This window comes from Oncorhynchus gorbuscha, linkage group LG18, assembly GCF_021184085.1.
Source record: "Oncorhynchus gorbuscha isolate QuinsamMale2020 ecotype Even-year linkage group LG18, OgorEven_v1.0, whole genome shotgun sequence".
Classification (NCBI taxonomy): Eukaryota; Metazoa; Chordata; class Actinopteri; order Salmoniformes; family Salmonidae; genus Oncorhynchus; species Oncorhynchus gorbuscha.
This window is the reverse complement of record NC_060190.1, coordinates 69,876,364-69,892,071: the sequence shown is the minus strand read 5'-3', so window position 1 is coordinate 69,892,071 and position 15,708 is coordinate 69,876,364. Positions and strand designations below refer to the sequence as shown.

The 15,708-nt window shown below is 40.6% G+C and overlaps 1 protein-coding gene across 2 annotated transcripts; it reads right to left on the bottom strand.

Moving 5' to 3' along the window:
- Nucleotides 1-4: 4 nt before the first annotated feature.
- On the bottom strand, nt 5-15,015 carry LOC124002474 (diphosphoinositol polyphosphate phosphohydrolase 1-like). 2 transcript variants are annotated; one of them, XM_046309893.1, is made up of 5 exons: nt 14,582-15,015; nt 13,118-13,228; nt 4,406-4,450; nt 4,216-4,300; nt 5-4,095 (listed from the first exon to the last, which is right to left on the bottom strand). In XM_046309893.1, exons 1-5 carry the CDS (start codon nt 14,705-14,707, stop codon nt 3,899-3,901), a joined length of 564 nt encoding a protein of 187 aa, XP_046165849.1. In that variant the 5' UTR covers nt 14,708-15,015; the 3' UTR covers nt 5-3,898. The 2 variants fall into 2 exon arrangements, with proteins under 2 accessions (XP_046165849.1, XP_046165850.1); XM_046309894.1 differs by having other exon boundaries at nt 14,609-15,015.
- Nucleotides 15,016-15,708: the final 693 nt, after the last annotated feature.

Genomic DNA, 15,708 nt, shown 5'->3' with positions numbered 1-15,708 from the left:
GATCTGAAATACTGGTGTTTTTATTTGTTGGCACATTTTTATTACAATCTTCAGTCCACTGATTTATTCCACAGTCCCAAATGATGAGAAATCAAATTCCAGAGAAGTACACCTTTACTACAAATGTAGGGAAACTAAAAGGCTGAGGTCATGTTGAGGGAAATGGAAACATATTAGGCAGTCCAAATAGCTTTTTACGCTGAATCACATCGGATTACAATTTTTGCCTAATCAATTTGTACATAGCGGGAGTATCACCCGAATTGCTGGACGTCCAATTGAAAAAGGATCAAGCTGTTAACCACTATGCCAATTAAATGCTATGTCATGAACACTGCAGAATTCTCAACTGAACATTGAGGCAAAACATTTTCACGTGGGTTGTTGCAGAATACTGCCTGGCCACTAGCTGGTGTTAATCGTTTCCCAGTGGACCATGACCTATTGGGGCAGAGGTTGCTTTTGAGCCTTTTAGAAATGCATCCTACTTTCATTCATCCAGGCTTTGACAGCAGTGCCGTGTAAAGTCATCCCTTAGGAAGAGAAATGCATGTATAAATCCCTGTCCACTTCGACGTTCATTGCCCATTGCATTAAAATAAGTTAATTGTGATATGGAAAGGGAAAAACACACTTGACTAAAGTGTATCGGAGAGCCTCTAGCTATAAGAGGTCATGCTTTAACTAGTATGCATGTACAAAACCTTGTCAGGAACACATTAAAATTGACAACGGTTAAAGAACAAGTAGTCATTAATTGGCTTAACAGCTAATATCCTTTTTTTTTTTTACAGCGCTTGCCTGCCCTCGTACCGATTTTTAGTATAACCCCTTTCAGTCACACATTTTCCAGCTCTAAACTAATTGTTAAATCATTGAAAGAAAATGGTGGACTTTGAGGGAGGCTGACCACAGAATTGAAATACAGGCCTAAATGTATTCTGCTCTGTGGGTTTGACAGGTGATATTGGAAAGGATCCGGTCTTTAAACAGTTGCAAGACTTTGCCCCCCCTCCCCACACACTTCGATGCAGCTCGTTTAAAAAGCAATTACATCTGGGTTCAAAGTCCCAGGCCTTTGTGAGAGGGATTCCTGTAGCATTCCTATTGATATGTCATCCACTCAATTTAGTTACACCCTTAAGATATTTCATATCCATTGCCAATTCGAGAACAGGCCTACATCATTGAGTCTGGGATTGGGGAGAACATAGATAACGCTCCGTTTGGAGAGTGAATGATGAGCTACTGAAACAATTATGGGGCAAAAGAGATGACGAGGGAGATGTAGTGGCATGTAAGTATAAGCGTTGGTTGTCAGATACTAGGATAATGTAACAGCGCAGTGCTGTATGGTAGACTAGTGGTTTGGAACAGTGCTCAGCGGAGAATCTACATTTCGGCCTAAATTCAATTAGGTGCATAGGTGCAACTGCGTTGGAGCCGTCAAATCAGTGCAGCTGTTCTTGATCAGTCACAATGCCGCACCCGTCAAACTAGAAGCTTAGAACAAGAGCCTACACTATTTAGAAATAATGCTCAAATTGAAAATCAGAAAACAAAATACGGATTACTATCAGCCTAATCGAGGTGTAAATTCTCTCTCACATTCCAGTGTTCCAACTTGTAAACAAGGCTACATGGGGTTTCTCTTAATGCGACTCTGTGCAGCCAATGGCAGTGTCCGCTTTAGGTAAAATGCCAGGAGCTGCCAGTGGATTTGACAGCTCTAATGCAGTTCCACACCACCAAAAGAACCGCTATGAAGATGTTGGCTAAAGCGGATGTGATTGAGTCCTTTGTATGTTAACCGTTCAACTGTGATTAACCTCACTTTATTACCTCGGCCTCAGTTGCACGTGGTCTTCATAGAACATCTGAGGCGGCATCTCAGCTGCTTATATCATTTGAGTTATTTTCAACCCCAGCCCTTGTATCAAAGCAACTCGTCAACTAAACCTCCAAAACCAACATCGCCTGTTTGGGAATCGAGTCAACTCTACAGCCATGTTTTGAGCAACATATAGAAACTCACAAATGCTTCAGAGAAACTGTTTTTGTCATTTGTACACTCACCTTTGTTCTATACAGAAATAAACAATTTACAATACAACAGCTTACATGCTATCTACAGCGCCTCCAGTTTCACAGTATTAAGCCAGCTGCTCCATGCCACATCCAAGGCAAGTATCGCAGGTTGGCTAGAGAGACTTTTGCCAGACGTTTAAGAGAGCAAAAAACGATCCAAAAGCATTTTTACATGTTAAAAACAAGGTATCCAACTGTACAAGGCCTGTTTGTTCTGCATCTTGCCATGACAGCATTTTAGATTCCATGACTTTGAATGTCAAGCAGGTAGGTATCATGTGTTTGTTCGGGGATGCAGATTCTATACTAAAAAAATACCTTACTGAAAAGTCATCTAAAATACCCATCTAGCTGTCTGGTGTGATAAATAAACGCTATGAACAATGTAAACATCTGCTATAAACTGAGGTGAGTCGGGAGAATCTGAAAATGTGATTAAGAGTTATGTGAAGGTAAGTCAGTCCATGGCTGGCACTGCAGTCAGTAGTCCTTTCACCCTCTGGAAAATAAATGGAGGAAGACTGCAGTCATTCACATCATGCAATTCCAAATGATAAAAAGGGATACATTTCGGTCGGTAGGGGATCTGCCAACTGTTTCATTGTCTAGTGAACCACTATCAACAGACTAGGGGAAAATTAAAATAGATATAGACACTGGAGAAATACATTCTCTATAGGAGACTTTGTTCTACATCTTTAGTTGAGTAGACCTTTCTATAGTAAATCTTTTTTGCCCAAAATGTAATGTTGAAATAGCTGGCTAGCTTCCAGACTAAGGGAAAATGTACACTTGACAATCAGGTCATAAATCCATGTGGAAAAGGGCCTAGTCTTTCTGATGAAACCTGCAAAATATTAACACCAATAACCACAATCGAGCTAAATGAAGATAATTCAAAGACCTCAGTTACCACAGAAGACTACCCTGCTGCACAATCAGTGTCAGGTCACCCCAATGTGTAAGACAAAACATACCAGTGCTCATGCAAAACAAGTAACTTCCCACAATCTGTCCATTCAGATACAGAGAACATTTTCTATTGAGCCCGACCGATATATCGGTTCACCGATATTGTCGGCAGATATTGGCCTTTTACCACTATCGGAAGTTCCACCGATATTCAATAAATAAGATGAAAAATGGGAATCTCATGCTGATCTGAACACTTGCCGCCATTCTCATGATGGGTCATTATCACAATGTATGAAAACATTTGAAGCATAGTTATTGGACAACTGCTCTCTTGGGATGGTAATTTATGAGAATTCAGTGTGGTGAAAAAACGAGACTCACTTCCCGGCTGTAAAACTGTATATCGGCACATTTTACCCCCCCAAAATAAATCTGAATCGGACCCAAAAAAAAACAACGGTCGGGCTCGAATTTCCTATACTTAAGAGGGAAAACACTCCTCGCCACATTCATTCAAAGAAAATAACCAAAAGACATAAAATACCATTGAAAGCCTTGAGCTTAAGCACTAAGTATACACTTTTACATCACAACAGTAAAAAGTAGTTCTTGCATTCAATAAACACCACACTAAGGGCGCGTTAAGGTAGAATGTGGGAGTGAGGGATGCTTCATGCAATTTTCAATACAATAATAACAACAAAAAAGGGTCAAAAATTACATTTACAAAGTGTTTTAGAATCTTCAGCCAACACCTGTCAAGTCTGCGCCACAACTCTGGCACAAAAGAGTTGGCAAGGCAACCCATGTTGGTATTTGAGATAAAAAAAAATAATAGAAGTAAGAGAGAGTGGTGGCGAGAGCTCCTGGGGATTGTGTCAGCGTTGTGTTTTAGTTATCTGATACCCGACACAGAGCTCTGGTTGATGTTGTAGGTGGGTGAGAGTTCTCCGCCTATCGTGGCCACCAGGGGCGTCCCGTTGCTGGTCAGGCAACCTTCCTTGAGAGGCTCGAAGTAGGTGGCCTGCACAGGCTTGTGACACTGCAACACTTGTATGGCATCGTCTATTTTAAACCAATCCCTTTTTCTCCCTGTTAAAGGAACATGAACAGACACCATTTAAGTTAAGCACAAGTTAAGACAAACATGAGACAACTATAACCAGAATTCAAACAATCTAGTATAATCAGATTTAAATGAAAGCCACTCACCAATGTTGACAGAGTCCTCCCAATCTTGCAGGACCTCCGTTACGATAAGAATGTAGACGTAGGTTCTGTGCTTCCTCTCTCGGTTCTGTAAGATATACATTAACTATCTTTTAAAAATTCAGAACAAAGTCAATATTTCACTCCACTCCCAAATCACCTTAAGCATGCCTAGGAAGGTCATAAAACTCACCTCAAAAATTCCAACTAGGCGACCTAAAGTCCCCTTCACACCTGCCTGTTGAAAAAAAAAAAACAAGGAAGCGAATCAACACACATCTAAGGAACGAATACATAATTATTTCAATCGTAAGGGCCTGTGTCACTGCAGTAATGAGCGATGAATTAGTTGTGTGAAAGATGATTTTTGAAAGGCATCTTCAGGACATATTGTGGCACAGGCTACACACAATTATCCTAATACATACATCAAAAACAGCACACACCAGTACCTCAACGCACCAAAGTTCTGACCTTTACATTTTTAACCTGTTACTCCTACCCCCCTACTTTTTCGAACATTCTGTTAAAAATCGCGCAACATTTCAGCGCCCTGCTACTCATGCCAGGAATATAGTATATGCATATGATTAGTATGTGTGGATAGAAAACACTCAGACGTTTATAAAACTGGTTAAATCACGGCTGTGACTATAACAAAACTTGCGTTTCATCGAAAAGTGCAGGAAAATCTGATCACTGAAAATGGGAAAATATATCCATGCGCCACTTCAACCAATTGTTAAACGTGAACCACATTAAATGGGGCCGAGGTTGCAATACCTACAGCTTCCACACGATGTCAACAGTCTTGTCATTTGCCTACGATTTGTTTCTTGGTCAAACAGACACAAGGCAGCGCAGTACTTCCGGTCTCCGACCAGATATTTTGGTTGAGATTTACCCGGACATTATTTCCAGACGTACAGCTATAGAATATACATCGCCTCGTGATAAATTTGATCGCTTATTAACGTTTACTAATACCTAAAGTTGCATTACAAAAGGATTGAAGTGTTTTGTGAAAGTTTATCGTGGACTTTTTTAATTTAAAAAAATTACATTACGTTATAAAAGGCTATTTTTTTCGTTGATCACACAGTCTTCATAGATCGATATCTAGGCTATATATGGACCGATTTAATCGAAAAAAAGACCCAATAGTTATGTTTATGGGACATCTAGGAGTGCCAACAAAGAAGATGGTCAAAGGTAATGAATGTTTTATATTTTATTTGTGCGTTTTGTGTAGTGCCGACTATGCTAATTATTTTGTTTACGGGTCTTTTGGGGTGTTACATGCTATCAGATAATAGCCTCTCATGCTTTCGCCGAAAATAATTTTAAAAATCTGACTCGTTGTCTGGATTCACAACGAGTGTAGCTTTAATTCAATACCCTGCATGTGTATTTTAATGAACGTTTGAGTTTTAACGAGTGCTATTAGCATTTAGCGTAGCGCATTTGCATTTCCAGATGTCTAGATGGGACGCCTGCGTGTCAGGTAGGAGCAAGAGATTAACCAGGTAGGCCAGTTGAGAACAAATTCTAATTTACAACTGCGACCTGGCCAAGATAAAGCAAAGCAGTGCAACACGAAGAACAGAGTAACACATGAAATAAACAAACGTAGTCAATAACAACAAAGCATATATACACAATGTGTGCAAAAGAAGTAAGATTAGGAAGGTAGTGGCGAAATAATAACAATTCAGCAATTAAACACTGGAGTGATAGATGAGCAGAAAATGAACGTGCAAGTAGAGATACTGGGGTGCAAAGGAGCAAAATAAATAAACAACAATATGGGGATGAGGTAGTTGGGTGGGCTATTTACAGATGGGCTATGTACAGGTGCAAGCTGCTCTGACGGCTGATGCTTCAAGTTAGTGAGGGAGATATGACAGTGTTTAAGGCGTTTTGTACACGACTCCCGGAGACTGAGGGGTACTGGGCCAGGTTTATATACTACTAGAGGATGCCAGCAGTATGCATCTTCTTTGGGTTCCAGTTTCAGCCTATTAATACAACCTGGACCCCATAGGCAGTATACCCCAGTATCAATCCCACACTCTTCTTGCCTTCAACCAGATAAAATGGGGAAGAACACCACTGGGCTGACTGGAGAATAGGCATGGTTTGGATAGCCTAGGCCTAATTATTAAGATTAGACTTCAGTTCCTCTCAACCACCTCCTCTAATCAAAAATGGCCACCCTCCGCATCATAATGAGAATGTGAGTGAAGAACATGAGCATTAGAGCTGCATTCCAGTCTATTTGGACTCTGCTGGGTCAGGTCAGTTGAGGACGAGTGGATGTGGATTCTGTAGTTTGGCTATCTAGGGCTGGGAATTGCCAGTGACCTCCCGACACAATATTATTACGATACTTTGGTGATCATACGATATGTATTGCGATTCTAAAAGTATTATGATTCGATATTGTGATGTTATTGCGATTCGACGCTCTAAACATATTGCTCACCATATGTCTGCTGCAGAGAGACAAAAGAGCCATGAGAAAACAGTACAGTTTTGATCAGTCATGGAAATAAGTGCAGAAAACAAATATACTTTTTTTTATTTAAATGTACCTTTATTTAACTAGTCAGTTAAGAACAAATTCTTATTTACACCGGCCAAACCCGGGAGATGCTGGGCCAATTGTGCGCCGCCCAATCACGGCCTTTTGTGATACAGCCTGGATTCGAACCAGGGTGTCTGTAGTGACGCCTCTAGCACTGAGATGCAGTGCCTTAGACTGCTGCGCCACTCGGGAGCCCAATATATTATATTGTTTTTCCATCTTAAAAAAGAAGGGAGTCAATTTGTTTGACATTATCGTCAAATATATCCGCGATATGTAACTGCATCGACCCGCCACCCCAAATCACTACTACGATCCATAACCCTTGACCTGTTCTTATGTCTTTCAGTCCTGGCCGGACTCCACACCAACCAGCATAAGAAGCTGGGTGATTTGTCAAATAGCCATCAGAATTAGAATGAGGGTTATGACCTATTACAACGGAGTGCACTAAGAGGTTTAAACCAGCAGCAGCACTGGCGATGGGTTGACTCAGTTTGATCATACAAACGGAGTACTTTTGGAAGGCACTTGCCTATAGATTGGGAGGTAAAACGTATACAGGGGGGTATTTGTAAAAAGCCACGGGATGTTTTTATCAATACCGTTAACTCTTTCTTTTACATTTTTAATCCATTTCAATGTTCATAGCTACTTTAAGTAAATACCAGCAGTCAACTTGCTCAATACGTTAGTTGATGAAGAACATTGCGTTCTTAATTTCAGCGGTCACATTATCATGAAGCTTTTAATAGTCACGTGTCACATGGTGTTTGTTTACAGGCACACTACGACGAGAGACCGGAGCATTGAGTCACTCACTGTTGGGCAGCATGCGCCAAGCAATCTAATTATAGTATGGAATTCACAACTAAAATGTTCGCCAGCTAGATATCTTATAACTATTAAATGAACTGTCTAAATGTGCTAAATGCTCTGCAGTTGTGCCTTTGGTTTGCCAATTTAGTAGCTAACGTCTTGCTTTAACAAAGTTAACCATTTTCACTGTATTGTCCAAAACGTCTTTCAAGCTGTCAGGCGTTCCCTTGGCAGCAAGAGCCTCTCGGTGGATGCTGCAGTGTACCCAAGTGGCGTCGGGAGCAACTGCTTAAGCGCGTTACCAATCCATCTTGACCACCAAAATTCATTTGATGTCACAAAGCTGTCCAGTACTTTATAAATATCCTCTCCTGTTGTCCTGGTTTCCAGTAGTTTACAGAAGAGGATGTCTTTCTTAATTGAACCCCCCCCCCAAAATGTAAGACATATACCAGGAGCTGTGCCAGGCCCGCCTCGCCTGTTGACTCATCCAGCTGTAACGCATAGAATTCACTAGCTTGTATGCGAAGCAGTAATTGTTTCAAAACATCTCCTGCCATGCCACTGATGCGTTGTGAAACAGTGCTGTTTGATGATGGCATTGTCTATTGTTCTTTTGGCCATTTCCCCCAGCCATATCCGTGGCAGCAGGAACAATTACTCGGTAGCTCACCATATAAGACGCTTCTAGCCCATTCTTATTAATGGCACCTATTGCTTTTATACAGGTTTTACTACTCTAAAGTAGTCTTAATACTCACTCAAAAAACCCTATGGCTTATTTTTCAAATTGGCATATTTTGTTTCTAAATGCCTGCGCAAGAGTCAAGGTTTCATCAAGTTGTGAGACAGTACTTTTGCACATATGACACACTGTGGCTGAGGAAAGGCACTACTCCCAATATAAGTGAACCCTAAATCAATGTAGTTCTCATAATATTTGCGCCTCTTCGATGGTCCAACGTTCCCGTCTGTTGTTCGGTGCTTTCCCGGGTAAGGGGGCAGTAGCTCTTCGGCTGCATCAGATTCACAACTGTCAGTGTCCATGCTAGCTGGGCTAACAACAAATGGAGAATTACTGATGCTAGCATTGGATGTGCTCGTGAAAGCAGAACAACTTGTGTCATCGACAGGTGCAGTACTGCTGGTAGTAGCAGTACTACCAGTAGAGCTGGTATGTGTCTATGGACGCGGGCCTTGCTATTTTTTAACCATTTATCAATTTTCGAGCAAACGGAATGACCAGCAGCTACATAAGGACCGTTCGTAGAATTCCTGCAAGAGAGTAACGGTTAATGTGATTGGATGTTAATTATTTGACAAGACTACTTGTATTTGACATTGTGTTGTTATTTTCGCTCTAGACCAGATGGTTTAATTGTATTTTTGGGAAGTGAAACGAGGCTACTCAGGTGAGAAAAAAACCTCGCCCAAATCTATAGCTCCGTTGGAAAATATAAAACGGACTGTTTTAATTTTAAAACTTTATTTAATTTTTTATTTCACAGTTGGGCTAGTTGAGAACAAGTTCTCATTTACAACGGCAACCTGGCCAAGATAAAGCAAAGCAGTGCGACACAACAACAGAGTTACTCATGGAATAAACATAGTCAATAATACAATAGAAAAAGTCTATATACAGTGTGTACAAATGAGGTAGAATAAGGGAGGTAAGGCCATAAATAGGCAATAGTGGCAAAATAATTCCAATATAGCAATTAAACACTGGAGTGAAAGATTAGCAGAAGATACTGGGGTGCAAAGGAGCAAAATAAATAACAGTATTGGGATGAGGTAGTTGGATGGGCTATGCACAGGTGCAGTGATCTGTGAGCTGCTCTGACAGCTGGTGCTTAAAGCTAGTGAGGGAGATATGAGTCTCCAGCTTCAGTGATTTTTGCAGTTTGTTCCAGTCATTGGCAGCAGAGAACTGGAAGGAATGGCGGCCAAAGGAGGAATTGGCTTTGGGGTTGACCAGGAAAATATACCTGCTGGAGCGCGTGCTACAGGTGGGGTGGGTGCTGCTATGGTGACCATAGAGCTGAGATAAGGCGGGGCTTTACCTAGCAAAGACTTATCAATGACCTGGAGCCAGTGGATTTTGCTCAATTCCACTATTGGTTAGAGCCTGAAAGTAAGCATTTCACTGTTGTATTCAGCGTACGTGACAAATAAAATTTGATTTGAATATGAAACGAGGGCCAGCCAACGAGAGCATACAGGTCGCAGTGGTGGGTAGTGCTTTGGTGACAAAACAGATGGCACTATGATAGCCTCAAACACTCTGCTCAGCAAATTGGATGCAGGCTATTTTGTAAATGACATCGCCGAAGTCAAGGATCAGTAGGATAGTCAGTTTTATGAGGGTATGTTTGGCAGCATGAGTGAAGGATGCTTTGTTGCGAAATAGGAAGCCAATTCTATAATTAATTTTGGATTGGAGATGCTTAATGTGAGTCTGGAAGGATATTTTTTTTTTTTACGTACCCCAGTTTGGGAATACCTGCTCTACGGCAACTGAATTAGAAAGGACGGCTGCATCTTTGTAGTGACTGGGTGTATTGATAGACCAACCAAAGCGTAATTAATTAATAACTTCATCATACTCAGAGATATTCCATGTCTGCTTTTGTTTTAACCCATCTACCAATAGGTGCCTTTCTTAGCGAGGCATTGGAAAACCTCCCCGGTCTTTGTGGTTGAATCTGTGTTTAAAATTCACTGCTTAGCTGAGGGTCCTTACAGATAATTGTATTTGTTGGGTACAGAGATGAGGTAGTCGTTTAAAAAACACATTAAACACTATTATTGCACACAGAGGGCAAGTATGTGATTTATTAAGCACATTTATATTCCTTAACTTATTTAGGCTTGCCATAACAAAGGTTTTGAAGACATTTCAGCTTTTCATTTAATTAAATCAGTCAAAAAATGTTTTTAAATACATTATTCCACTTTGGCATTATAGGGTATTATGTGTAAGCAATTTAATCCATTCAGGGGTAACAACAACATTTGGAAAAAGTCAAGGTGTGTGAATACTTGCTGAAGGCACTGCAGGTATTGTGATACTGTATTTTGAGGTCCCTGGCAAATCTCAGCCCTAGTCAACACATTAAGAGACTGTGCTACTGATGTGATGTCTACACACACAAAACACTGTGCCCGATGGAAAAATCAATGGGCAAGCCAGAGATGTCAGCTCAGCTGCTAGACTTATGTCTAACTTACTGAGCAGCCAGGGTAGGAGAAGATATCAGCATGCTGCGAGGGATAACTGCTGTGAACCATAAGACTGTTAATCAAATGGCCACCCGGACTATTTACATTGCACCCCCCCCCGGTTTTTACACTGCTGATACTCGCTGTTTATTATCTATGTATAGTCACTTTATTCCTACTAACCAGTACCACCGCACATTGACTTGGTACCGGTACCCCCTGTACATAGCCTCGTTATTTTATTATGTTACTTTTTTACTTTAAAAAAAAACAACTTTAGTTGTTGAGTAAATATTTTATTAACTCCATTTCTTGAACTGCATTGTTGGTTAAGGTCTTGTAAGTAAGCATTTCACTGCATGTATTCGGCGCATGTGACAAATAAAATTAGATTGGAGTACAGCGCTCAGTCTGCTCTTTATTCTCTATCTAATGACCCACTAAAGACTGTTTATCAGGTGGGGAAATCAAACACCCTGTCCCAGTCTGGCTGTTGGACATCAAGTAGCCTAGGCCTAGCGCTGGAAAGTTTTTGCAGCACATTAACCTACATTTACTGAGATTAATTAATTAACCTACATGGCTATAAAACAACAAATTCATATTTTCGCACTTCATCAGGTGGTGAATAATATAGCCAGCCTACACAAATATGTCGGAAAATTATTTGAAGAGTCAAAAATAAAATTTGATCATTCTGGATACTATTTTGCCAGGTTGCACATGAAAATAACAATAATGCATTCCCAGTATATTTGAGATGAAATAGCTTACTTTTTAAAAATCAGGCTACCATCTCAGTAATCTTACTTGGCACTGGTATTTTTGTCTAGAGCCCTGCTGCTAATGTAAAGTAAATGTCAATTAAAACGTTTTATTTATTGTTATTGAGCAAAATATTTACATTTATAGCAATATGACTTTGTCCATATCGTCCAGCTCTAGCACCTCCCCAAAAATAATTTTGCATAATTTGTCACTTATTTATCGTTACCTAAAAATGTTTTATCGCAATATGGATTTTTGTTCATATCGCCACTAAAACTTCATGACATGGGATACCTTCTCTATAGAATGAATCTGCTGATTATTTTCTAAAAACCTAATTCTTAGTTGGAGAGGCCCTTCTTGGCAACAGAGAAACCCTCTTCATCCCCCCGGTGAAGACTTAATGAAAGGAGACATGTCCCTGGGCTCAAATGTAAATATTCAATTGTCATGGTTCAATTACAGTGACTAGGCATCAACATTGAAATACAGAATAGGCAACATTCTGCATTACATGTCAACACACGCAAATGTAGCACATACCCATAGACTTCCAGCCATTGTGCTAACACTAGTTAGCATTGGCCTACACAACTACCTCCCAACTTCCTTCATACTGGACAGACATAAAAAAGGTCATCTGACTCTGGGGGAGGTAGATTAAGGGCCTCGGTGCCAAAATCCAGAAGTATCCCTTTAAAGACATTCTTTGGTACCTTTGTATACATTTTAGCCAGTAGTTCTGAAAGTAGCGCTAGGAGCCAAAAGTGGTCCCCAAAAGTTGCACACTACGTCACATAATGTGCAGATAATTGCACCATGTTATTGCTCTCCCTCTCTGCTGTGTGAGCATCTTGCTAGCTGTCATTCAAATGGCGAGGAGCTGAAGCTTATTGGCAAGAACTTGAATTGCTAGGGGGTAGGTCCATGGGGGGGGGATGGCACTGAACAGCTTCCAGTAAACAGGTGTTTTCTAAACTAGGAATTTCGTGATTATGCATGTATGAACTACACATTGACACATTTAGCCCGAAGCGAGAGGTAAAAAAAATAAAAATAAGTCGCCAAACTCCCTTTGGCACCAACATTCCTGTCTGCTTAGCTACTGCGGATGTAGCCTTTATTTTCCCAGCACACATAAACGGAGTATGATCAAGACCAACTGCAACGCCCAAAGTGGATGTGTTTTAACCAACATGGATTAACATGTGTTGAAACTCAAAAACGTAGAGCGATCTTTCAACAAGCTATATCAAGGTAAAAAGCCTACTCACATAGGCAAATCTCAACAACTTGTTGCCATTTATAATCAAGGGGTGTGGTTTGCAGGAAAAAAAAAACATTGATTTGGTCTACCCCAAAAGCCACACCTAAAACAAAGAGAGCAACATCTCTAATATCCATAACAATTATGGAAGACACCTACAAGTTCCCTCAAATGTGGGGATACAGGGCGGGAATACAGTTTGAATGATTACAGTCAATGAAATGAGAGGGAAAGAAGCTAACCTCTTCACAGACTTCTCGTGCCGCAGCTACATTGGGCTCCTCTTCTGGCTCCATCCCTCCACCAGGGACGATCCACTTGTCTGGATGCCGACTACTACTCACCAACAGTACCTGCAGCAAGAGGATACAGCATTGAGCACCATCGATCAAATCCAGAGCTTCAGGTTTCAATGTAAACACAGTAGAGCATGTTGTTGAGACAACTTCTCTAATGTTAATGTGTTGATGAAAACGTCAGTCATATTCAAATTACACCTGACATGCATGTGTCAAAAGTCATTCCAGAGGGCCAAGTGTATGCAAGTTTTTGCTCCTCCCTTGTACTTGATGATGCATTAAGGGCACGAATTAGCAAGGAACTCCCCTCACCTGGTTGTTTAGGTCTTAATTGAATTAGGAAAAAAAACTGCAGACACTAGGCCCTCCATGGAATGAGCTTGACACCCTAATGCATATAGTTATTATGCATGCATAATTTAGGCATAGCTCCCTCGCATAAACAAGCAAGAGACATTACTACCAATGGCGTGTGTAGAGCTATATAAATCATTGATTACCACAGACAGTGATGACAGTCTTTAGCCAGGTTGGCACCCATAATCTGGATAAGAGCGTCTGCTAAATGACTTAAATGTAAATGTAAATAATATGGGCCATATGAGTGATGCAATGTGTTATTAGCTGACCTCCAGGTAAAACAACTAGTAGACTTATTCAAGTGATTTGTTAGCTAGACTGAAGGAATAACTGGGTAGGTAGCTAGTTTGATCACAAGCACGGTTAGGTCGTGGTAGTTCCAGTCAAGTTACCTGTTGCTAGTCCCATCCAAGCAAAGGAAGGCCCATAGCTAGCCATTTAGCTAACGGTAGCTATTCATCTAGCAAATGTTGCTAAATAACTAGTAGTTGGCGCTAGCTAAATTCATTTTAATGACGAATCGACATTAGTTTTGAGCCATTGACAATGTTACTAAACATTGATTGTCATAGTGTTTAATGTGATCATTATAACCAGAAATATACTAGCCAACGTTAGCTAGCATTAACAATATGTTAGCTAGATATCAAGAAGATACAGTGCTGACTAGCGCACTGGTTATCATGTTACTCTAGCAGCTAACGTTAATTGGCTACGCGTTAGTTAGCCTAGCTGGCTAGGTAACCAACAATGTGGCAAGCAACTAGCTAGTAATATTTGTACTGTTTGGTTAGCCGCAACGAGTTAACTAGCTAGCTAGATATAATACTAAGTTAGCTGGCTAGTTAGTTAGCTCAACATTTGGCTAGCTAGCAAAACGTTATCTAGCTAGATATCCGTGGGTGGTCGACCTGTACGCTGATTCAACAAAACAAACCAACACACCAAAACCAGTAGCTAACAGTTAGCAAAGCTGCCTTCCTAATTAGCAAATGACAAACACTAGCTAGCGTAAAGCTATTTTGGTTTTCCTGAACTGCGGCCCACCCTATAGCCCTGCATCCTCGTCCTCACCTCCTCTTCACTTTCACTCCTAAAGCACAGACAGGCGGCCCGCTTCTTGTAGCCATCCCCATCGTATGTCCGGGTTTGATTTGACTTTAACTTCATCATTTCGGGCTACCAATGGACCAAAACTGTAATTCAAACACTGGGAAAGCCGCTGTCTTCGATGCAACGTCCTCCTATAGGTAACCCCGGCGTTTTATTAAAATAAATAACTTATTCGCTTCATTTTCACAAGCATAGGCGCTTCTCCAGCACGGTCGCCATTATGAAGATAACTGCGTAATCAACGTAACATGGCACATTTGAACGAAATTGGCTTTAGGATATTACGTATCTTATTTTGAGGAATACGGCATCGAATTACGAAAAAACGAAAGTAAGTAGAGAATTTACGAAAATGACGCTGGTTTCGCGGAGGACGCAAATGCGGGCCGCAATTCAGGGCGTTCCTGCATGTGCGTCCGAGCAGAACCCACCCGAATGCTCGGACGCCTCCATGCGGTCCGGTAGGCTGTTTGGAGCGTTTATCCGACAGAATTGTTTAAATAATAATAATTATTATTATGTCCCCCCACTTCTAAAACCTAAGTTGCATACTCACTTTCACAGTCACCACATACACTGCTGCTACTGTCTATGATCTATCCTGTTGCTTTACCCTACCACTACCTATATGTACATAGCTACCTCAATTACCTTATACCAGTGGTGGAAAAAGTACCCAAATGTCATACTTGAGAAAAAGTAAAGATACGTTAATAGAAAATCACTCAAGTAAAAGTGAAAATCATCCAGTAAAATACTACTTGAGTAAAAGTCTTTGGTTTAGAAATACAGTTAAGTATATTTGAGCAATCACATTAAAAGTAAAACTATAAATCACTTTAAATTATTAAGCAAACCAGACAACGTAATTCATTAACCATTTTTTATAACAAATAGCCAGGGCCGTACTCCAACACTCAGATATAATTTACAAACAAAGCACTTGTGTTTAGTGAGTCCGTCAGATCAGAGGTAGTCGACACGTCAGGAATGTAATTAGTACTTTTGGGTGTCAGAGAAAATGTATGGAGTAAAAAGCACATTATTTTCTTTAGGAATGT

Excerpts from the sequence above, each read along its gene's own strand:
- LOC124002474 (XM_046309893.1), bottom strand. The coding sequence starts at position 14,707 with ATGATGAAGTTAAAGTCAAATCAAACCCGGACATACGATGGGGATGGC. Across the intron at positions 13,229-14,581 it reads CGAGGATGCAGGGCTATAGG|GTACTGTTGGTGAGTAGTAG; the intron begins GTGGGCCGCAGT and ends CTCTTGCTGCAG. Across the intron at positions 4,096-4,215 it reads GGAGGACTCTGTCAACATTG|GGAGAAAAAGGGATTGGTTT; the intron begins GTGAGTGGCTTT and ends TTCCTTTAACAG.